Source organism: Protomyctophum parallelum, assembly GCF_964188405.1.
Source record: "Protomyctophum parallelum genome assembly, chromosome: 1".
Classification (NCBI taxonomy): Eukaryota; Metazoa; Chordata; class Actinopteri; order Myctophiformes; family Myctophidae; genus Protomyctophum; species Protomyctophum parallelum.
Genome location: NC_139697.1, coordinates 59,141,158 through 59,163,942, shown reverse-complemented (window position 1 = coordinate 59,163,942; position 22,785 = coordinate 59,141,158). Strand labels below are relative to the sequence as shown.

Sequence of the window (22,785 nt, the reverse complement as noted above, 5' to 3'; positions counted from 1 at the left end):
CCACTATTAAGTGTGAACGGGAGGCCCCAGTGAGCAGGTTGTCTGTGCTCCTGCACTGGGGTCGAGGTCACCTAGCGTTCTGCCGCCGGGCCTCGTTGGGGAACACAATGAGGGATGCAATGACAGGCTTGGTGGCTGGCATGTAACCCAGGCCAGCCCTTATCGCCTTGTGCGTTCAAATCTATTAAAGTGTCACGTCGCAACGGGTTGTCTCAGGACACTTTTCCCAATCAGGGCAGGGCTGCCAGGATTTCACCATCGGTATAGAGATGGGAGAGGGCCCTGATCGTTCGCCCGGCAGGCCTGTAGCTGTCTCAGGTACAGGCGTGGGGGACGGCGAAGACAGCAAGAAGAAGGCGCTTGGAGGAGCCGACTGCCTGCTTTAGTATGCGTTCCACGGCTATGCGCATGAGCTGAGAAGTGGGAGGCCGGCTCTGATGCCTGGGAGGCACCGCCTTCTGCATCTTCCTCATAGTCATGGAAGTGCGTAGCTTAAGCTGTCGGGGTGAGCACATCAACCTCGAGTCAGTTGTGGCATCGGAGAGGTAGGCGCTTCGGCACCCTCCGAGGTGCCTAGGTGTTATCTGAAGTGAGCATGGCCCTCATGCGGGCCAACTCTGCAGATAGCTGAGCCCTCTCGGATCTGCTGTAGTCAGCGGTCAGACCTTTTCCTCCTGGCACACGGGGCAGGACCAAGGTCGGCTCACGGCTGAAGGAGAGCTTCACACGAGGTACAAAAGTGGGAGCTCTCCATTGTGGTGGCACCGGTTACTCTGGACCGGCCGGTGCACACAAGTCCCAACTAGCCCAGGGCGCGGACGCTACTGGTTGCTAGGTGTTGGCCATATGCTTGAGGGAGCGCATACGCTGTCTGTACCAGCAGAGGCTTTCGAGGTACGAAAGTGGGTGCTCTCCGTTGTGGTGGCACCGGTTCCTTTGGACCGGCCGGTGCACACCAGTCCCAACTAGCCCAGGGCGCGGACGCTACTGGTTTGCTAGGTGTTGGCCATATGCTGCAGGGAGGGGGCGCGTACGCTGCCTGTGCCAGCAGAGGCTTTAACTTAGATCGGCATATAATGACTTAATCGAAAAACTGAATGCTGCTATACCTGCCGCAGCATGTGAATATGCATTTACTTTTATGCAAATGCTCATTGCAGCACTTTGAGATTCAACCAGATGTAAAGTGCATCATAGAAACAGCACACAAACGTTGCTGTTAGATAGACTGTGCGACCTGCATGGTCGCGGTGGGGGAGGGGAGCTTTACGCTACCTGTACCCCCGGCGGAGGCTTACTTATAATTTATGATAATAAAGTAGCCTTCAGTCAAGGTTTGGACGCTGCTATGTAGCAGCTGTAGTGTTTCCTATGTGACCGTTTATCACGGCACTATGACGCTTATCCAAACTCCAGTGCATTATTATTTATGTTTGCTAGTCCAGAGCGAAACAAAAGACACTTCCAATACACTAGTCACGTGTGCACTACTACGCATTCATGCTGGGAGGAGGGAGCGCTACCGCTGCCTACCCCAGCCAGGTTCGGTTAAATAAACCGACACAAGCTAGTTTTGGAGAAAAGGCTACAACCGATAGCTCCACCGATAGGGGCCACCTGCTGAAGGAAGGGAGCGCGTACGCTGCCTGTATCAGCTGCAGCTAATGAACATAACAAGCTATACACCAATAGCTGTTAATAAATGCTTGAGCTAACAAACGATTAGTAGTAAGTAACATCAAGCTGGCCGTATGCTGGAGGAGCAGAGCGCATACGCTGCCTGCCCTGTACCAGCTGGGCCAACAAACAGTAAGGCAAGCTATATACAGATAGCTTTTTATCTTCAATAGTATAATAAGCGCTTGGGCTACAACTACAGGTAGCAGCGCCAGTTAGAGAGCTATGCTGGAGACCAGCTAGGCTACTAAAAAACAAGACAAGCTATAGCCTGTTCATAAACAGCTTTAACTTTAAGCTACTGGTAGCAGCTGTGAGCTACGCTGTCAGCAGCGCCAGATACTCTGTGCTGGGGACCAGCTGGGCTAATAGGACCTACAGGTACCCAGGGGCACTAATCCGACCTGTGGGAACAAACCAGGTTGCACCCACTGTATATGCAAAAAACTGTTAATGGAGCTTTGAGCTCCAGACATACTGGTAGCAGCTTCAGCTAGGCCCACTACTGGGGGCCAGCTGGGTTAACAACCAGACAGGCTATGTACACCAGTAGCTGTTAATACTATTTTGCTACAAACTATACTGGTAGCAACATCAATACCCTGGGAGGACGCAGGAAGCTGCTCCTGTACCGGGCTGATAATAACAACAACAATACAGCTATTCGCAAAAGCAGTTAAGCTTGAATGCTGCCAATATCGGTATATGGCTTTGGCCAGCAAGGCTCTTGCCATCACCAGCAGGGGCTAAACAAAGCTTAAAAAGTAGCGTGTTTAACAAACGAAGGTAATATGACAGTGTTCTTTATCCTTCGGCAAGTCTTATAGTCGCTTATAATAAGCGCTAGCGTTCAGTCGAACAGACCTCGTATGCAGAGCAGGGAGGCGGCGCGAACGCAGCCTTTACCCACACACAGGAGGTTATGCCATGATAAGTATATGATATCATATGAACGTCTGTTTAGCGGGGATAGTGCCGCTTTAAACGATAACGTACCTTCTGTCCGGGGAGGGTTTTGTTAGCCTTCATTACCGGCGAGAGAGATTGGACGCTCCTGCGTCCACGTGACATGGGTTGTCACCGAGTGCCTCCCTCAGATGTTGGGGGCCAAGGCACCCAGGGCAGAGGTCATGCCCATCCTCTGGCCGCAGAGGAGCCTGGCAGGAGGTGCACAGGTGGTGGCGGGGTTCGTCCATTGGAAACCCGCAGATGTAGCCCAGAGCGCGGACGCTAGTGGTCGCTAGGGGTGGAGCCGTAAACTGGTAGGAAGGGAGCGCGGACGCTGCCTGTGCCAGTAGAGGCTACTGTAGCTGCTAAAGGCCGCTTAGCTGGAGGGAGGGGGCGCGCACGCCGCCTATGCCAGGTAAGGGGTGCTCTAGCAGAGACCAGTATATATGATATATATATAATGATATAGTTATATATATATAATTTCAGAAAAACCAACCTATAAAGTGGCAATGGCTCTGTGCCGAAATTAAAGTACACTATTTGAGAACAAGTGACTAAATCAGTCAAGCCAATTCATATAACCGGGGTTACTGACGTAACCTCGCGGTGGTGCTATATAGCTGGCCAGTGCCAGCAAAGACTCATTCAGAGAGGCAGAGTAATATAGCAGTAAATAAGTACACTTATAAGTAGTATAAGTATAAGTAGTATAAGTATAAGTAGTAAGCAAATAATAATGGCGTCGACTCACGTGCTGGGAGCAGGTAGCGCTAACGCTTGCCGTCACCAGCACTGCGGCGCAGCCTTCGTGGGAAAACAAGACAGCGTAAGCTGTCAAAGAGAACGAGCTATCCGTTCAACTTTGACGGGTGCTAAACGGGACGCTCAGGTCGCCGTTTGTAGCACGCGGCGGTGCTATATAGCTGGCCAGTGCCAGCAAAGACTCGCTCAGAGAGGCAGAGTAATATAGCAGTAGATAAGTACACTTATAAGTATAAGTAGTATAAGTATAAGTAGTATAGGTAAGTAGTAAACAAATAATACTAGCGTCGACTCACGTGCTGGGAGCGGGTAGTGCTAACGCTTGCCGTCACCAGCACTGCGGCGCAGCCTTCGTGGGAAAACAAGACAGCGTAAGCTGTCAAAGAGAACGAGCTATCCGTTCAACTTTGACGGGTGCTAAAACGGGACGCTCAGGTCGCCGTTTGTAGCACGCGACCGTGTGTGTTGCAGGGAAGCAGCGCGCACGCAGCCTATGCGAACAGGGGTTGTCTGCTTACCTTGTTCCCACGGGGAAAGAAGACGATGTGAAGCCCAGCTCCACTCGAAAACGATACAATAATAGTAGTATTAAGTCGCAGTCCCTGGAGGGCGAACGCACGCGTCACAGCTCCGACCAACAATGGTCGCGGGACTACCGGCGACTTAGTAGTAGCAAAGCAATAGTTCTGTTATAGTGCAGTTTAATTCTGCTGTAGAACTCTGTGCTATGTACAACTTGCGCAAGCGAGAAGAAATTAGGGACTGAGCCCCGGATGACTGCCGGAAGTTATAGACGACTCCGGGTCATCACGGGGTCAACCGACATTGTTGGTATAAAATACTCGACTGCGCATGCGCGAAGGGACGTATTCAGTGCTTAAAGCACCGCCTCTGGCGGTCAGCAGGGACGAAATAGAACTGTCCTTTATCTGACTGCGTTGAGTTTCAGCAAAAGTCGCCAGATTTAAAGAAACAAGCGGCCAGGTCCACAAAAATAAGTCACAGAAATTGCAGTGAATATTTATGAAAACGTTTCAACAACACCAATCCTTTTAACAACATATTAATCTGAGGGTCCTTCACATGAATCATTGGTCAAGTCAACCACATCTCCCCTGAAAGTTACTTATATGAAAACAAGCCCAAGTCGCTTGTAATAGCCAGACATGGCAACATGACATCCAGCGCGACACAACATACTTCTAATTCTTGACTTTACAGCCTCGTATAAGTATTAGGACCTACATACATATTGACTACAACAGCCAACAAGAATGCACACTGTGACACTACACTCTGTATCAAAGCCCGACCACTGTGATTATAAAAGAAACAACCTACTCCTTGAGAACAACAAGAGCAACTATACAGCAGAGCAGGTAGGCTATAAGACTGGTTTGTTGTGGTTTCCTTCCTGAGGACCCGACGTGAACATTTACTTGCTTCCAATCTAACGAAAAACAGTCTGCTCTGCTGTGAACTGGTAATGTGTGAAATGACTGTTTGAAAATCTGCCACACAGTTAGACACACACAGAGCAGCAAAAGCAAACTGGCTGCGCTGTTCAGTTCACACGTGTGTATGTGGCAGGCAGCTCCGCCCACAGAGGTTGTCGTATTTAAAAAATATGTATAGAGGGGGAGGTGCGTGTGTGCGTGCAATATTTTTACGTCACACTATCCGTGTTTACTTCATTGGCCCGTTTGACCGTCAAGGGTTCAGCCTCCAGGAAGAAACCCTAAATACAAAGTTATTACACCATTGGACATAAAAACGACTCCAGGGTGTCTAATGAAGTACTGTCACCCCATAGACACATGAAAAGCTGGAAAAATACAAAAAATGTGGCACTCCATCTTTAACGTCACCGGAGGACGTCATCATAACGTCATCATCACGTAATTTGGCTTGCTGGGAAATAACTTTGGTTCTAGAACTGGTTCCACTTGCCCAAAATGTGCTGACCTCATCACATTTGTGATGACGCGACGACTATGGCCGTTTTTAGCCCAAGGAGTGTTTTTTGTGCAAAACTAATGCTTGGAATGGATTGAGAATCATGAAAACCCCCTAGTTTGACACATCACATGCTACTTAAAGCATAATGACATTTTGACATGTTGTCAATGGTATGGTCACATTATACTGACTGGCTGTCAGTATTGAGCAATTATTTTAATAGGGGTGCTATTAAAATAATTGCTCAATACCGACAGCCAGTCAGCAAGTGGATTCATGAATGTATATACCGTATATTACCAAATAACAGCCCATGCTCAAATAACCGCCCAGCACCAAATAACGGCCCAGGTTCCGACACCATTTTGCGTGCCTCCATCAAATAACCGCCCTCCTCTATATAACGGCCCATGGGCCGTTATTTGCTAAATTAATCAGCCTCAGCCCTCATTTATATTATTATATGCGTGTTCACCGTGTTGAGTTTGCAAATCTCCGCACGCCAAGATCATTTCATAACACCAGTCCTCCTCCACATCCATAAAATAAATCTAGGCTATAGTTTCACAAGTGCCTCCTATGCACAACCAATTGTTTTAATGCAAAGTGGTGTATATTCTGTGTAATGTTTATTGTCATCCGTGTATCACTATCTACAAGCTCCAAGTGTTGCATGACAGCGCTTTGTGAGCTTGCTGAGAAAAAAAGAAAAAAAAAAGAAATGCTTTCGGTGCGCGGTCCTCACAAGTATAGTACTATAAAACACAAGGTTGATATTTAAATCGTGCAATTCTCTGCCAATATTCAACAGATTGTTCTAATTCCAAATGGCCTATAATCCGTCAAGTGTAAATTTTCATTGGGTGTATAATTCATGTTTTTTATATGCTTTTATTTATTTAAATTACGGTATATGGAGTCAGATGCTATCGGCATAGTTCACGTGCAGCGCTGTGTGGCTATCGCCTGTAACCTAACCTGTGGGGTTTAGCCACTTGACTACACACAGTACTACAGTAGGCTATGTGTATAGTGTAGGCCAATAAATTATGGTTTTATTCAATTGCAATCTATCAGTACATAGGCCTACAGTTTATAATTAAATCATACATTTGTCCGCTGCTTCCCCTTGCTCAATCAGAACATAGAGGTTACACCTGTGTGTTGATACGCTCCCTCTTACAATTAAATCAAAATGCATTGCCTGCGATGTTTATTGTTAATACCATAATAAAAAAGATCACTGCATGGAACTGTATGTATTGTATTACTGTACATGCTGCTGAGTACAGTAATGTATCCCATGCAATCCTAACCTGACGCTGCCAATACCGCCCCCATCTGGCAGTCAGGTTAATGCAATCCCCCCAAGCAACACAACATGGAAAAAGAACAGATCTAACAGAACTAACACTATGTTGTTAGGTTGCTATTTATGAAATGATATCCAAACATTTTAATTCCAAATGATCTTTTCTAGGCCTGTATTTTAAAATGAAAAATAATTCACTGAATTCCATGGCGGTAGGAACCCTGTACAGTGTACACTACAGTAATATTATACTTGTACATATATATTATTATTATGTATATATTTGTACAGTATACTTTACTCTATGTACTGTAGCTTTTTATTTATTTATTATTATTACGGTAATACCAGTTCCAGACAATATTTGCACTACATGTTACTGTATGTATATACTGAAACCAAATAATGGCCTTGTGCAGGCCGGTGCAAAAATAAATAACAGCCTATGGCAAATAACGGCCCGGCTCCTTATAACGAATCGATTTTGCATATTAACGGCCCAGGCTACTATTTGGTAATATACGGTAGACAATATTTTAGGCCAATAAAAAAAAACTATATACCCAATTTCCCACTCCGGAACCCCCGGCATTCCAGTTCTGAACCAACTTTTAGGATACTGAACCAATTTGTTTTCAGTGGAAACACTCTGTATAGTAGATCCATATTAATTGCACACTTGTGTCTAGCGTATACAGACAACTGTGAATCTTTTTTTACTCTACTTGGATTTTGATATCCAAATAATGAAGTTACAGTATGCACCTTGTTCTTGCAGGAGGTCAGACTTGACTTTGTTGAGTCTCTGCCATTCGCGGTTGGCTCTCTCCTGGTCCTTCTGACTGTCGGTCAGCCTCTTCTCCTTCTCCCTCACCGTCTTCTGGTGGTTCTGGTACATGTCCTGCAACTGGTCGTCTGAGCCCTGGAACACCTGGCAGCCACAAAACAACACATACATTACTGGCTTGGCATGGGTATAGCTTTGATTGATGATTGATTGAATACGTTATTAGTCAGAAATGAAAACGTGGTACAGTAAGACATTAAAGCTAAAAGGAGTGTCAGCCAGAGCAGCAGAATGAGAACTTTCCCATGTTTGTTCTAAATGCGAGTGCTACCAGTACCAGATGATGGTCACACCCTCTAGTATTGTGGCTGTGCTGTGGGTGTCACTCACCTTGGAGAAGTAGTTCGACAGGTATGAAGGTATTAAGGGCACTGACTCTTTGACCATCTTAAATACCAATCCCAGTGATATTAGCTTCTACCCTGAGCCGTGCCAAACTAGCAAAGTGTGTTGGAATTAGACAATTTTAGTCAATTTTCATACAGCATAAATCATTTTTAACCATTCGTATTGTGGGACTGTCATAATAGGATTTGTCAAAAATAGGCAAGAATTCTGTGAAAAGGGGGCAAGAATTCTGTGAAAATAGGCACGCGTTCAGCAAAAATAGCTGATCTACAAGCTCACAGCGCATCGCAATGCGACCTGTTGTGAGCTTATAGATCAGCTATTTCCGCCATGTGTATATCTGGTTTGAGTAGTTTAACAGAATGTGTGAAAGTCTTCGTGTCCAACCTGTTCCATGGTCTGCTCCAGCTCTTTGTTGTCTTGCTCCATCTGTTTCTTTCTGCTGTTGAGAGCCTTGATGTCGTTGTCCAGTTTCATCACCTTGCCCAGGTCCTGATTAATGTCGTCCATTCGCCCCTGCAACGTAAAGTACGAAGTTGAAAACCTGGCATCGGTCGAGCTTGCACGAGCACGCACGCACACACGTAGCATTCAACATGAAAATGTGGCGCAAATCTTTGGATATATAGGTCTCAATGATCTAAGAGAGAGAGAACGGCAGCCCACCTCCAGTGGATCTATCTGGCCCTCTATCTTCTGGACGCTCTCTTTGGACACCTGCAGCTCGACCTCCTTATGGGACAGCTGGTCTCTTTTCTGCTGGGCCGTCTCCTTGTTCTTCTTCAGGTAGGTCAGCTCAATCTGGCACTCTCTGACCATGGTGGCCTGTTTGATGCGCAGCTTTTTCATTGTTTCCAGCACCTTGATGTACCTGGCAGATCATAGACAACATGATCATTATTATTTCAATTATAATCTACAGATGTAAGCCATTCCAACACTTCAGTCTTTCCTGTACATTTCCTGCATTTTTGAGTGGTGCTAGCCACTCCTATCGACACCATTTTTTGTCCCTATGTCTACGTACGTACCTACCCGTCTGTCTCAGCACGGAAAGCTTAAACACCTCGCCGATAACACTGGATGGCACTGTTGCGCAGCGTTGTTCAGACAGGTCTGATTTTTCTGGAAATATTTGTTTTCCCACGGTTCTTTTCACTGTTTAGCTTTGATAATTCTTCCCTTTTGTTCCTGAAAGTGTCCCTTTTACTACACTTATTTTCATTGTAAAAACAATAATCTGAATAGCATTTACATAACAACAACTTTGCAAATGCCCTCCTTTGTCACTGACGATGTTCTGACAATTTACTGAGAATCCACTGTCTTGCCAATGGCATGATGTGTGAATCTGTAGAAGCTCTGATCTGCTGGGCCTTGTTCTTCTTCAGGTAGGCCAGCTCGATCTGGCACTCTTTTAAAAGTTTAGAACGTGCAGCACGCACACACACTCCTGTGTCTCCTGTGCAAGTGCTGAAACGTTTACCACCGAGTCAAAAGAGCTGTGACTTGCCTGCTTTCTCTGGGGATTGAGTAAAAACTTTTGTCCATTACCAGAAACAGTACAGTGTTAGAAGTCTAAATGTCTCAATAGATAGGCATGGAGACCAAATACAACCACCGCTATTGTAAAAGTTAACATACCGTACTCTACCATACAGATTGGACACAATCACATTGAATTCACTGAACAATGACATAATAGAACTTTAAGTGGTTAAGAAAATGGCTCCCAGTGTTCCTTTTATTTATTTTTGAACAAATCAAACCCTGCACACACACACACACACACACACACACGACGGCTTTACTTACTTTGTGGCAGCAAAGATTGAGTCAAACTTTTCCTTGAGCGGTTTTCCCTCACTGAGCGGCCAGTTGGCCTCCTCCTGGTGACAGAAGATGACGTGGTCGAGCACCGCTTTAGACACGCCCAGCCCGGCGATCATCTCTCTGTCCATCTCCGCACACTTGGACGACAGGTTCACCTTCTTACCCTGCCTGAGGGGGAACAAAAAGAGACGGGGCTTCATTTCGGTCGGAAGGTTTTAGCAACTTTGAGAATACAACTCCCGTTTTTTGAAGAGAAACTGGTGTACAATGTTTTTGAGGTATGTTTTGTGCGTACATAGCATTTATACATGACGCCCTGTGGTGGGCTCACCAATCCCCTGCCCCGCTCCCATATTTTGTTCTTGATTTAGTCATTCTGTCACTTCCCATGTCCCCCTGTACTGTAGCCCCTTGTAGCATATGTCTCCTCCGTCACGCTACACTGCCAGTACCCTTCTCATTACCGGACAGTGAGCAGCGAGGAATATGCTATTCTTCAAAACAAAGTTCCCCTGATCACCATGTAGTCACTGGTGCAGTAAACGGTAATAGCCCTCTCCACATGGCTTCCCAATCTCGAATACGGGAAATTATGTTTGTTGGGATCGGGTAGCACTTAAGCTCTATATTTAGTCAAACTTATCTGTAAAGAGCATATGTATATATATATATATGCCATTTTATCACTCTACACAAAATCTCTTTGACAAAATGATCGCCACATTGCGACACGTTGTGAGCTTAGAGATCTGCACTTTTTGGCAAACCCCCCCCCCCCCCCCCCCCCCCCCAGAAAAGGGATAGCTGTGATTCAAGTGCACTAAAGTGCCATTTAAAGTTTTCATATCCTCTCATCCACTCATGCCAACAAACAGGCATGAACTGGAGCTCAATACAAAACAGTCATCTGAAAGAGTCTGGACTTACTTGACCCTGGTGATGACGTTCTCCAGGGTTCTGAACGTGAGAGTCTTGCCCTTCTGGGTGCTGGACATGGAGCGCTGGATGGCCACCTTTTCTCCTCTGACGTCTGTGAACACCAGCCTGATCTGGGCACGCACCTCCGTCTCATGGGCGTCCTGCAGACACATGGCAGCACCAGTGTCATTAAAACTACAACGAAAAATATGCATCGACTACTTACTGTTTTCAGTAACGAAAATCAATAAAAACTAGAAAAAGTGCCCTTCCGGGCACAGGTCTCCACCAGGTTATCCACAGATCCGTGCAGTTAGAGGTAAAAACACTTTTCGGCCAGTTATAGCGCCACCTTGAGGCTGAGTTGAAATTGTTCATGTGGCATTTCGTCCTCGGCCTAGTGGGAATGTGGGTGCACAATTTCACGGAAATCACGCGATGTGTTCATGATTTGCAGCATTTTGTTTGAAACTGAGTACTCCTGTGAACTTTGGAAGCCAATCTTAACCAATCAGGATGGAGTCTGATAAATCTGAAAGACCCGTTTCGTTGAATGGCTCTAGAGAGACTGTGTACCAATTTGCGTGATGTTTGGACAAAATCTGTAGGTGTACTGTGCAAAAACTTGTTTTGCACAAAGCGGCCTCCTGGTGGCGCTATAACAGGCCGTTCTGGAAAGTTTGGGGCAGAGGTTCATGGTTGGCATCCAGGGAGTGTGTGTGCAAAATATGGCATCGACCGGGTTAACGGTGGCCGAGATTAGCTGTTCACGGACACACGGACACACACACGGACGGACACGCGGACGGACGGAGTGCAAAACATACTCTCCCCACATGCCTTCGGCCTGGTGGAGACAACTAAGCTATGATCACTATAGAGCGTCGCAGTCCCGCCCCCTTTCATGACGACGACAGGCCCAGGAAATAATTACCCATAGACATTTCAAAAAGTATTTTATTTAAAGATCTGTAAGCCTTGAACAAAGCCAACTCGGATCGTGACAACTCATGACAATAAACCCATTTTGGGCCGAACAAATAATTAGAAAGAAGAAAAAAAGGGCAGGTTACAACACATTTTTTTGTTGTTTTTCTTCTTTGTATTATTTGTTCGGCCCAAAATATTATGTTTGTTGTCATGATTTGTCACGATCTGAGTTGGCTTTGTTCGAGGCTTACAGATCTTTAAATACTTTTTGAAATGCCTATGGGAAAAATGCATTGGGAATTATTTCCTGGGCCTGTTGTCGTCATGAAAGGGGGCGGGACACCGGGACTGTGACGCTCTATAACTATGAATGATAAACGTTTCAGATGATATTCAAAAGACGATGACAAAAGTTAAATCAAAATTGTTAAATCAAAAACACTGTATGCAGTCAGAGATTTTCAAAAGCACATAACAGAATGATAATTGCTGAGTAAAGTAAGTTAAGTTAAGTTAAGTTATAACTAAATGCATTTGAAATTAAATAAAAATGTTAGTTTTCAGGATTCCAATTCAAAAATAGCAAAAAATTATTCTGGATTTAATTCAAATATAGTTGATCTACAAGCTCAAAACACATCACTAAGAGATTAATATGCAATTTGGCCCTCTGGAGTGAGTGTGGCCCTCTCCATCGTCAAAGTTGCCCACCCCTGTTAGAGTAGTATTTCCCCCCCTTGAAGGAACACATTCATCTCACCTTTGGATCGTGAACAAAAGCACCTCCTTTGGCTCCAGGGGGAAGTTCACCTGCCGTTGCATACTTCAAGCACTCAATGATTGTCTACAGAAAAAAAGCGTAACATGATAAGATCAATGCATTTTGGAAATACACATACTTTTTTATTTCAAGGTCTGGGACCCCGCTCTACAGTCTACACTGTAATATACTAACCCAGAGAGAGTACAAATGGAAGCATTTGTTCCATTTGCACACTTCCGGTTGCAGACTCAATTCATCAACCCCGGACTCCACTTTGGGGGGAAAAAGTTGTTGAAAAAGTGCTAAAGACTATAAGCTAAGCTGAAATAAGCACCGTTTTGCCGGCTCCGTTGGGTCCGACGATCACGGTGAGAGGGTTTAAGAAAGTGATGACTTGTTTGTCTTTGTCGTCAATCCCGAAACTCCTCACCCCCAGGATACTCATTTTGTCTATCTTTGACATGTTGGCCTATCTAAACAGGCTCACCTGGGGAACAGAAAGAAAGGCACAAAGAGAGAACAGACATTAAGGTAGGAGCCTGTCTGTCACGGACTACATTATTAAAAATATCAGCCAATGTGCAACTGTAATGGTTCTTCTCAACAATGTTTCATTTCAAGGACCCCATAACTATTAGAGTGTACAAAATGGAGCAAAATGGACTTGTAAACGTCCATTTGGTCCCATTTGTACACTCTCAGAGTTACAGCCACCAGTACGGGTCAACTTGGATCCGTGACGTTTCCTCCTGCTCTGGACCTCACTTTTTAATTTAACCCATTGAGACCTGAGACTAGATTCTACAAATGTCTTCTAAATCAGTTTTCTGAAAAACCTGTTTCTTTATCAGTGGTTCTCAAACTATTTCACGTCAAGGACCCCAAAATGATGTGTAATTGGCCGTGGACCCCCATCTGAAAATATACAGGTTCATAAACCTGGAAAATGTAAGAAAATAAACAACGTATTACAATATATTATTTTAAATATATAAGCAACCAAGAAAAAAAAACATTACATTATTGTTATAAACTCATTAAACTGTTATAATGAGTTAATGTGCTCTGCCTCCTGTCCATGGTCTGAATGAAAACGACCATTTACAAGGAGAACCTGCGCAGCCGCGCAGGCTCAAGTATTGTCAGAATTACTTAACCATAGCATAAATGTAGTAATTATAGAAATAGAAATAGAAAATGTATGACTATTAAAGTAATCACAGACTGTCCATTATCCTATATATAAGTCAAATTAATTAGACGTATTAACTTAGTACTTTTAACAGTGACCTAAACGTCTTGACATAAAATGACATTTTGAGCTGTCCCATTTCATCTGTATTGAAAATGTAAATATTATATAAAAATAAAGTTTCACAATAAAATGAAACTACTCCGGAAGGACGTCATCGGTCATTTGCATTTTAGGAGGGAAAAGAATAGGCTAGCCGCTAGCCTGAAATCCAGACTGCATGCTTTCAGTTTGGAAAAAAGGTTCATTAGGATATATATATAGAATATAGATTATGATATATGACAAAAGAATATATTGCTTATCGCCAACGCATCGCATCGAACTACGGGGATGAACCATACGCATATCATTTAATGATATTTAACGTGCTTTTAGTGAGCAATGATGATTAATGATAATCATTAGCACCCGTGTTTATCATCATTGCTCACTAAAAGCACGTTAGCGCTGGTCCGTAGCGTCAGCAAGCGCTCTGCACAAGAGCGTTGTTATTCTAGGCTAGACTGTAGCCTAGACTGTAGTAAAAAATAAATACAACTAGCTTCTCGCCGAAACAAAGGCAGTTTTGTGGCGTAATGTATTATTCTCAGCGGTGGGAACTGGGAACAGTCTTAGAACCCCACCTTTTGTGTAAAATCCACTTTTTGGGCAGAAAATGAAATTATGTCCGCCAGAGGGGAAACTCGTTGATTGGCTCGAGTGCGCCACCTATAGATCTGGACCTGGTAGCCTCGGCAGAAATGCTATTGATCAGATCTGTAGGTGGCGCACTTGAGTAAATAATAATAATATCCGCCTGGTCCACAATAGACATACTGGTATTATATTTCGTTTTCTGGCCAAAAAAATTGATTTTACACAAAATGTGGGAATCTGTGACGTTTCCCATCGCAGAGAAAAGCTTTTCAATATCAAAAACGGTCTGTCATGTCACCCGCGACGCCTTGTAAGCTTGCATATCAAATTATCAATCTGCTATTTAATAAATGAATCACTAGCTAAACATAAACCACGACTCGAGTACTGCGTTTCAATAGCTATTTGCTTTAATGTAGATAACTTTAACTGCGAAGAGGGACATAAATAGCACGATAGTTCATTTGAATCGATAATACCTTTTATGAAACAAGTCTTTCTCCGTGTTGTTTCGGCGTCCACTCCAACACCAACACACACAAAACAAAACAGCAGTAGACGGCTCCACAAAGACTTCCGGTTGAGCGCCAAAATAAAATCCAGGTTGATCTATTCTATTCTATGCCAAAATACCACTGTTTTTAGTTAAGTGCATGTGCACTGGTCATCATCAATATGTCCGTACACGGACACACTGTGTCCCTGGCAAATACTTGTCTTTGTCCGGGGCATGTTAGCTTTAGTATTTACACAACCTTATATATATTGTTCTTATTTTGATAAGAACAAGGCCAGTTACTGAATGTCAGTCTCCAGGTTTTCTTCAGAATATTGAGGACAGTAGGACACTGATTTACTATGGTACATCAGGAGTCCACATGTACCTTAGATGACATGTACCCATTTGTACACTCAGATTTATAGACCACCTTCAAGGAACCACTGTTAGCCTCTTCTATACAGTAATAGGGCAGGCTCTTTGCATTTCTGGGAATACATGTCCACTCATTTGTATGTCCGTGCTGGCAAAAATGGTGCATGGTGATGATGCAATTTACAATTTTAGTAATTTAGCAAATACACTTACAGTAAAAGTGCTAATTTTGCATAATTTGACAAGATAATGCAATGGAACACAAGTTCCATTGCAATTAGTAATAATGCATACCTTTACCTTACACGTTTTAATGTTGTAGCTGGTAAGGTGGTGCCGATTTTGATTACTTGGGTAGCTTTCTTAACCTGCGCCACCTGGTGGTCACCAGTTTAGGCTCTGAGTGCCAATTATCCCATTATAAAGAAAGAAAGAATTTTCAAAATATGGTTGAAAAAAATTGAATTGAATTCCCAAGGGAGAGACGTCTTAACGCCCGTGGCATCCATTACAAAGACGGCAATAAGACGGGATAACGTCCCTGGCACTTAAACAGTAACATTATTATCAGTCTATGTTTTGTATTAATAATAATAATCTAAATTTGCAAAGTAACTAAAGCGTCCAATAATTGTAGTGGAGTAGAACATGTTTGCCTCTGAGATGTAGTGGACTAAAGTATTAAAAATAAGTACTTAAGTACATAAAAAATAATTGAGTCTCTGGTATTAAGTTAGATCACATCTACAGATATATAACCAGGTGTTTGTAAATGATCTAAGGTCAGGGGGGGAGACACATTTTATTCCATTACACAAATTACAAAACATCCCACAGTGCAGTTTCTTCTCTCAAGACTACTCCACAAGGAGTTTTGCAGCAGTTCAATTCTCTTTCAGGCAGGGCTGTCCTCATGAGTTGACAAAGAGATGTAAAGGTCTGGCTGGGGGGCAGTCTAACGTCTAATTTATACACCACCGTCGTCTGATGAAGCGTAAATCAAACTTAAGCCGCCTCATCATCACTTCCTGCCATACTGCTGTCTGTGGAGCCTACGTCTTCTTCCTCTTGCGCTGCGGGCTGTGCTTGAACTTGTGCGGGCTGGCTGGGCGTCTCCGCCTCTTGTTCCTGCGGCGGTTCTGTCTTGTCCGGAGGGTCCGGGGTTGGGGCTGTGGTGCTGGTGGTCTGTGCTGGGTCGGTGGTGGTGGTGGAGGAGGCCGGCTTCTGCCCCTCCTTGTCCCCCAGGAAGGTAGACCAGCCTTTCAACCGCTCCTCACGTTCACGTGTGGTTTCCTCCACCTGCGCACACACACACACACACACACACACACACACACACACACACACACACAGAGAGAGAGAATAGAATTGGACCTTATGTAACAAACACAACCATGTCTTCATACATTTTGGCAAAAATAATGTCTTCTCTTGGGAGGACCAGGAAAATTGTCCTCACAATGTGTATTTCTCAAATTCTACCGGTATACAGTACGTGCTATGTGTGTTTGGGCACATTTGGTCGTCACAAGGAAAGTAAGTACGGTACACGTAAACTCACACACAAATCTATAATATACCTCCATTTCTTATTAAATGAAACTTGAATGACTTTTTCTGTTCAGTGATTAATTAACATGATAACAATATAAGAGGTTCTTGCAGACTCATGCGTTTTTCATTCAAAGATTTGAAATGTTGCTACTTCAGACAATTTTCTATATACATTTTAGTATTAACACCTTCATTATTTCAAATAAAGATTTCTCGCCAATTTAACCGTGGACAACTGTGTCCGTTTGAGCCAAACCATAGGCCGTGGCTTAAAATCTGTTGGACTCTCCATGTCATAGGTCAATTAGCTTGAATCCACTATATTGTACAGCTGGATCTGTCCCAGCAGACACTTTTGGTGACGGGGTGGCCCTAGTGGTTAGTGAAACGTCCCAGGTTCAGTGCTCGCTGCAGGTACGCAACTGCCTCCTCAGTGTTTGTGAGTGAGACAGAAATCTATTTTCTAAATCTTTTTTTTTAAATTGCCCGTTTTATGTTATTTTGTCACCTACAATATTCCCCAAATTGGGAATAATGCCACGGTTAAAGTAAATGGTGAATGGTGCATTTATATAGTGCTTTTATCCAAAGCGCTTTACACAGATTGTGCATTACATTCACACACACACATTCATACACCGATGGCAGAGGAAACCATGCAAGGCACCAACCTGCTCATCGGGAGCAATTCGGGGGTTCAGAGTCTTGCTCAAGGACACTTAGGGATAGAACTGGGAACCTCATGAATCCCTACCGGCCGCTCTACCGGCCACTCTACCCCTGAGCCACTGCTGCCCCAGTGGCAGTGATTAAAACAAAGTCTTGAAATCATACGAGAAGAACACAGCCCGAGTTGTAGTACCTGGTAATCGGTGGTTCCGTCCCAGAGCGTCGCGGAGAGCTTCCTGCCTCCAAACCAGCGTCCATGCAGTGTTAGCAGGCAGGCATCAGCGTTATCTGGTTCCTTAAATGCTACCGAAGCCACGCCATCTGGGTGTCTCTGCAACACACACAGACTCATTCATAAACTCTAGAAAGAGATCAGTATTTAATTTCTACTTGCGTTCACATTTGAAAAATGTGATGAAAGAGTTGACCTTGAACTCACATCGAAGATGATGACCTTCTTGACGGGTCCAAACTTCTCACACTCCGTTCTCAGATCGTCACGGTACTCATTCAGCACCAGTGGGTCTTCCTACAGAGATCAACAGAGGCATGAATACAACACACAGACAAACAGCTAGGGGTGTCATTGCTATACATGTGTGGGTCGCCTCCTACCTCAAAGTCGCTGGGATGAAACATATTCTGGATAATAACAACTTTCTCGTTCCTCTTCCTCACTTCTCCCTTTTTCTCTGGCCGCCAGTCCAGCTGCCTGTTGCACGCACACACAAACACACGGAGAGAGATGTGAGCGGCAACCAAGTATCTTAGTATATAACCATGAAAAGCAAGTGTAACAATCATAAACAGCCAATGGTATAAATATGAAACAGGGACAGGAATTACTTCTGTTGTTGCTGTAACTTCTTCTTGTACTCCTTGTTCTTCTTCTTCTTCTTGCTGGCGTCGTAATCGCCCTTCAACTCAAAGCGGGCTGCCTCGACATGGAGCTGGTACCCTCGCACCACTGAATCATCGATCAGACGCAAAGCCAGGGCCACTGACTCCTTCTGCACAGACCACACGCATACAATACATAGTCCATAGAAAAGCTTTTAATACAGCAGCAAAAATCTGAGTAATACTTGGTTGAGCACCGTGTCACATACCAAAAATAGCAGGTCCTCAGTAGGTCAGCTATTTTGGTGCGCAACTAAGAATAGCCACCCGGTTAATGAGTATTAACTGAAGTGACCAATTACCATACTTTCTGGTACAGCTAAAAATGACAGAGGGATGCTGTGTTGGTGTGTACATTTGTTTGTGCGTGGGTAGGTGCCCAATCTGCCCACAGGGACCGAGGAACACATGCTTCCCTCGAGACAGGCAGAAAGACAACAGACCTTGAGGTAGCAGCAGAGGCCGTCTCCCTTCAGGTTGCCCTCTCGGTCTTTGTAGAGCTTGACTTTGTACTCCTCGGTGATGGGGTCACGCATGACAATGCCACACTTAGACATCATCTCCGCAAACTCCTCAGTGCTGGTGTCTGGCGGCAGTCCTGGAAGGAGGGAAAAAGGGGGACGGGAGGTTGGCTGACCCCATAATAACTTGCAGATCTGCTAGTTATTTTTGCTATTTTAGAAGAATTAGGGAGATTTGGGGTAACATTTTTGCAATAACGACATGCAAAAAATACAGTCGCTAGGCTGAAAGTGGTTACACTGACACAACAACCGTATTAATTTAATTTGATCTAAACAAAACATATATGTATAAGAATTCGGGGTGGTTGATATGGTGGTTAACTAACTTGAAAAGTAACCATAAAAAGTTAAACACCACATGAGAAAGTCTTCGTGATAATAGTGTGCATCGTGATACTGCTTGAAAAGAATATCATATTATATTTTTCCATATCCCCCAAGTTATTTTCAGCAGAATAAAGTCAACGTATGATCGGGGCGAGGCAGCACTAACCTGACACATAGACATTGGTGTTCTTATCGTTGTCCACATCAAACCATCCTGCACAGGAAACAAAGATGTATTTAATCGTCATTATTTTTCAAGCAATCCTATTAAAACCATAGCAAGCACATGCCCTAGCCCTAGTATGGTTGTGATATCACATTAATTTCATGTATTCAAAATACACAGCCATAGATTGCTCTCATGCCCAGCTCTGTAAACTTCTCAGCGCTGTGTGTGTACTCATCCATTAATTAATTACTGCGGCTTGGAGTCATATATTGTCCTCTAGTTTCATATCCATTTGAAAATTCTGGCAGAAAATGTGTGTTTAGTTAAATAAAATAAAAAACATTTCCACAAGCTGCTCACGGACAACATTAATTTGAGAATTAATTTGGTTTAATTTCATGCATTTGGAATACATGAAATGTATGTAATATCACAGCTATTGTAGGTACAGCAGTACCCTAGCCTACTGTGAATCTGTGATCGCAAACATGCAGACGGCACGGTACCTGGTTCTGGCTTCCTCTTTTCTCCTTTCTGCTTGTCTTCTTTGGCTGCATTCTGGGACTGCACTGAATCGGGGCTCTCCTTGCCGTCCGGACCGTGGGGTGCCGTTTCAGCACTGCTCGTCAACGCGGCGTTGGCATCTGGCTCTCCATCCTTTGTGAAGCCATAGTTGGCCTGGTAGGCTGCAATGAAGTCCTCCGTTATCTGGAGGATGGCAGGCGGACAACGGCATGTCTGTTAAACCAACTAGCTCCAAGAACCACCAGTCTCTAGACATGTCAGGAAGTCAAGTGAGCTGCCTCAAACACATTTTCTTTGTAAACTGACTTGAGCTGACACTATACATCCAGAGCAACTCATAACAGCTGCAATTATATTAGCTTCACGTCCTGCTGGTGCATAAACATTCTAAGCAACTAATAGTTGACAAGTTCCTCTGTGAGCAGTCTGCTGCTGCTCACAGAGGAACCTAACCAAACTATACTTACATGACCTAATTAAATGCTGTTACTAGACTTACTAATAACCTTATTAAAATCTAATCTCTGACACTGTCACACACCCAACAATCAGGTTGCTGTATGCAATTGCTTTAAAAGAAGAACATTAGCAGAATATTGTGATTACAGAGAGAATGGTAGAATTACTCTGAGTGAGATGAGATAATAGAAATGTTCACCATAGTAGTAGAATGCCATGATTGTGCACAGAATAAATAGACCTGAATAACTATGTTGCACAAAGGCATCTCTCAGGGTTTATTTTTTAGCGATTACTCTATTGATTACTTTATAATGAAGAAGCACAATTTGGGGGATTTTTTTTAAATTATAAATTAGCAAATTGATGAAAGAATAATTAATCAATTAATCTGATTAACCACCACTACTGTATGCTTTGTCGCACAATGGTGTCAGGCAAACATAGCAAATACTAAATAGCCCAAATCTACAAATTCACTCGTGTGGTGAGCTTGTAGATCAGCTATTAGAATATGTTATTTTTCGAGGGGCGCTAGCACCGCCAATGTCCAGCTTTGAGGGTCTGTGTAAACACAAACATTGAAGACAAAAGTGAGGACGCAAATTGTAACTGGCCAAAATGAGATGACGTATGATGATAAGATCGCCCGGGGCGCAAAGTGAGGGGCGCTGCACCCATCACTTTGCACGGGTGTGATATTTTCATAAGCGATTAAACTGATTAAATAGTTTGATTCACTTTTGCACCACTATCGAGATCCTAGGGACCTAGGCGCTTAGGAATGACGTTTTAGTGGGTGGCTGAGTGACAAGAGTGGCTCTCATACTTTAGGGAACCAGGCCTTCTTGTCATGGTCCCAGTCGTACACAGTTCCATCCTCTGGATCGGTGAAGGTGTACGGGTCTGTGCCGTCCTCCGGTCGCCCACCATAGAGCTGCTGCAACCGCAGCTGCTCCACAAACTCCTTGTTCTTGTCAGGGTCGCCGCCGCTCATCTACAACCACACAATGACATGACACATGGGTTATTGAATATTAATGACAACGTTAACAATGTTTCACTTGACTGGGACAAGCAGGCAGCCGTGATCAGTGTGGTTAGTAGTGACCCTTCATCACAAAGAAACCAGAGTAATATACTGTCTCTAGCGTGACTCTGTCTCCCATTGTAACAATGGAATGCGGAAGTGCTCATTCTATCTCCATGGGATAGTTCCAGCCATAGGAGCAATGTTTGGAACCCGCTTTGTGGCGAGATCAAAGTGTGTCGCTACTCTCCTACTCTACACTCTGGTCCTCCAGACACACTGCCATGCAACAATCCAATTCTTATTTCAGACTGCAGGCTCCATCCTCAAATCCGATCTTTAGGACTGACTGTTCATACATTTATTTGCAAGTGATCAGATCAGATTTGTGTATGCAGACAGGCATCCTCCACTGACCTATCTGCATTGGTTTTGGTTACCGTGGTAACCATGAAATGAAATAAATCAGAATGCTGATTGAATCCACCTAGGAATGTGGTTTCCATGTGTATTCTCTTTTCAGCCTTAAACAAATAAAAACAATCTTATAATCTGGATATGCCAAAAATCACAATTGATATGGCACTGATTGAGATTTCAGAGCCTCTCTCCAAAGTACTCTAAGGGGGCAGGGAAGAATCCAGGTTAGTCATAGCACATAACAGCAACAGCAGTGACTGTGTAACACAGTAATAGAGAGTGAGTCCAGGGCCGATCAAAAATACAATTAGGATATGTAAAAGAAGAAATAAATAATTAGGCATAGGTTCACTTCTGAAACGATTAATTCAAGACTGTCACATGTCAAAATCGATCAAATACATCTGGCATTCTTGATCCAAGCCAAGGCTATTGTGCCACTGGGTCTCAACTGAGCGTTTCATAGTTCATACTGTTATTACATAATACATAACCGATATTAATATTACATAATTCAACCAGGGGGGATAACAAGGCACTACGTACGGTTAGACAGAAATAATGCAAAAACATATCATAAACTCTGTTATGTTTCTAAATAAAGGTCCCCCTCACTCACACCCTGGCAACGAAGTACCCCAGGGTGGATCATAATTCATAGATAGATTCATCAGCTATAGCTCAGTCTAGAAGAACACACTGTGCAGTCTGCCAGTGAGAGGAGCCAGCCAGATAAATTCATCAACACTTGGACCTAACATTAGCAGGCTAAACATGGCCATAATAATAATAACAACAACAAACGTTATCCATGCTGCTAAACTGTGGCTCGAGTTGCAGTTGCACACGCTACGATCGGTGTACTAGCGTTAGCATAACGTTAGCATAACGTTAACAGTGGCCGCCAAATTATATGCACATCGTGGGACGACGTTGCTAGTTTATTTAGTTAGTTATTGAGAGTCAGCCTCGGAGATGGTTGTATTATTAGTGGAGTTTTAGTAAGACATTTGAACTAGCAGTAGGCTAACAGACAGTACCTTTATGCAGCGCGGTGCCACCTGAATGAATAGAATACACACTGCTGCTTACTTGCAATCCCACTAGCACTGATGGAGTGCGCATGCGTGACCCTTACAAGAC

The 22,785-nt window shown here is 43.8% G+C and overlaps 2 protein-coding genes across 3 annotated transcripts in view; both read right to left on the bottom strand.

The window, feature by feature from the left end:
• Positions 1-14,722, bottom strand: part of rad50 (RAD50 homolog, double strand break repair protein) — a 53,166-nt gene extending 38,444 nt beyond the window's left edge. The window contains exons 1-8 of one of the 2 annotated variants that reach the window (XM_083768560.1): positions 14,671-14,722; positions 12,635-12,787; positions 12,298-12,381; positions 10,617-10,768; positions 9,672-9,857; positions 8,523-8,727; positions 8,244-8,372; positions 7,427-7,592 (exon numbers count right to left, since the gene is read on the bottom strand). In XM_083768560.1, coding sequence (XP_083624686.1) covers positions 7,427-7,592; positions 8,244-8,372; positions 8,523-8,727; positions 9,672-9,857; positions 10,617-10,768; positions 12,298-12,381; positions 12,635-12,763 — 1,051 coding nt within the window. In that variant the 5' untranslated portion in view covers positions 12,764-12,787; positions 14,671-14,722. Of the gene's footprint in view, positions 1-7,426; positions 7,593-8,243; positions 8,373-8,522; positions 8,728-9,671; positions 9,858-10,616; positions 10,769-12,297; positions 12,382-12,634; positions 12,788-13,020; positions 13,048-14,670 lie in introns of those variants that run through there. The other variant, XM_083768561.1, reaches the window with a different exon arrangement.
• A 1,131-nt stretch (positions 14,723-15,853) lies between these two features.
• On the bottom strand, positions 15,854-22,758 carry htatsf1 (HIV-1 Tat specific factor 1). The gene is made up of 10 exons (XM_083778220.1): positions 22,683-22,758; positions 21,022-21,189; positions 19,715-19,916; positions 19,206-19,253; positions 18,632-18,786; positions 18,135-18,298; positions 17,904-18,000; positions 17,728-17,817; positions 17,482-17,619; positions 15,854-16,364 (listed from the first exon to the last, which is right to left on the bottom strand). The coding sequence occupies exons 2-10, from the start codon at positions 21,187-21,189 to the stop codon at positions 16,071-16,073; spliced, it is 1,356 nt and encodes a 451-aa protein (XP_083634346.1). The 5' UTR covers positions 22,683-22,758; the 3' UTR covers positions 15,854-16,070.
• Positions 22,759-22,785: the final 27 nt, after the last annotated feature.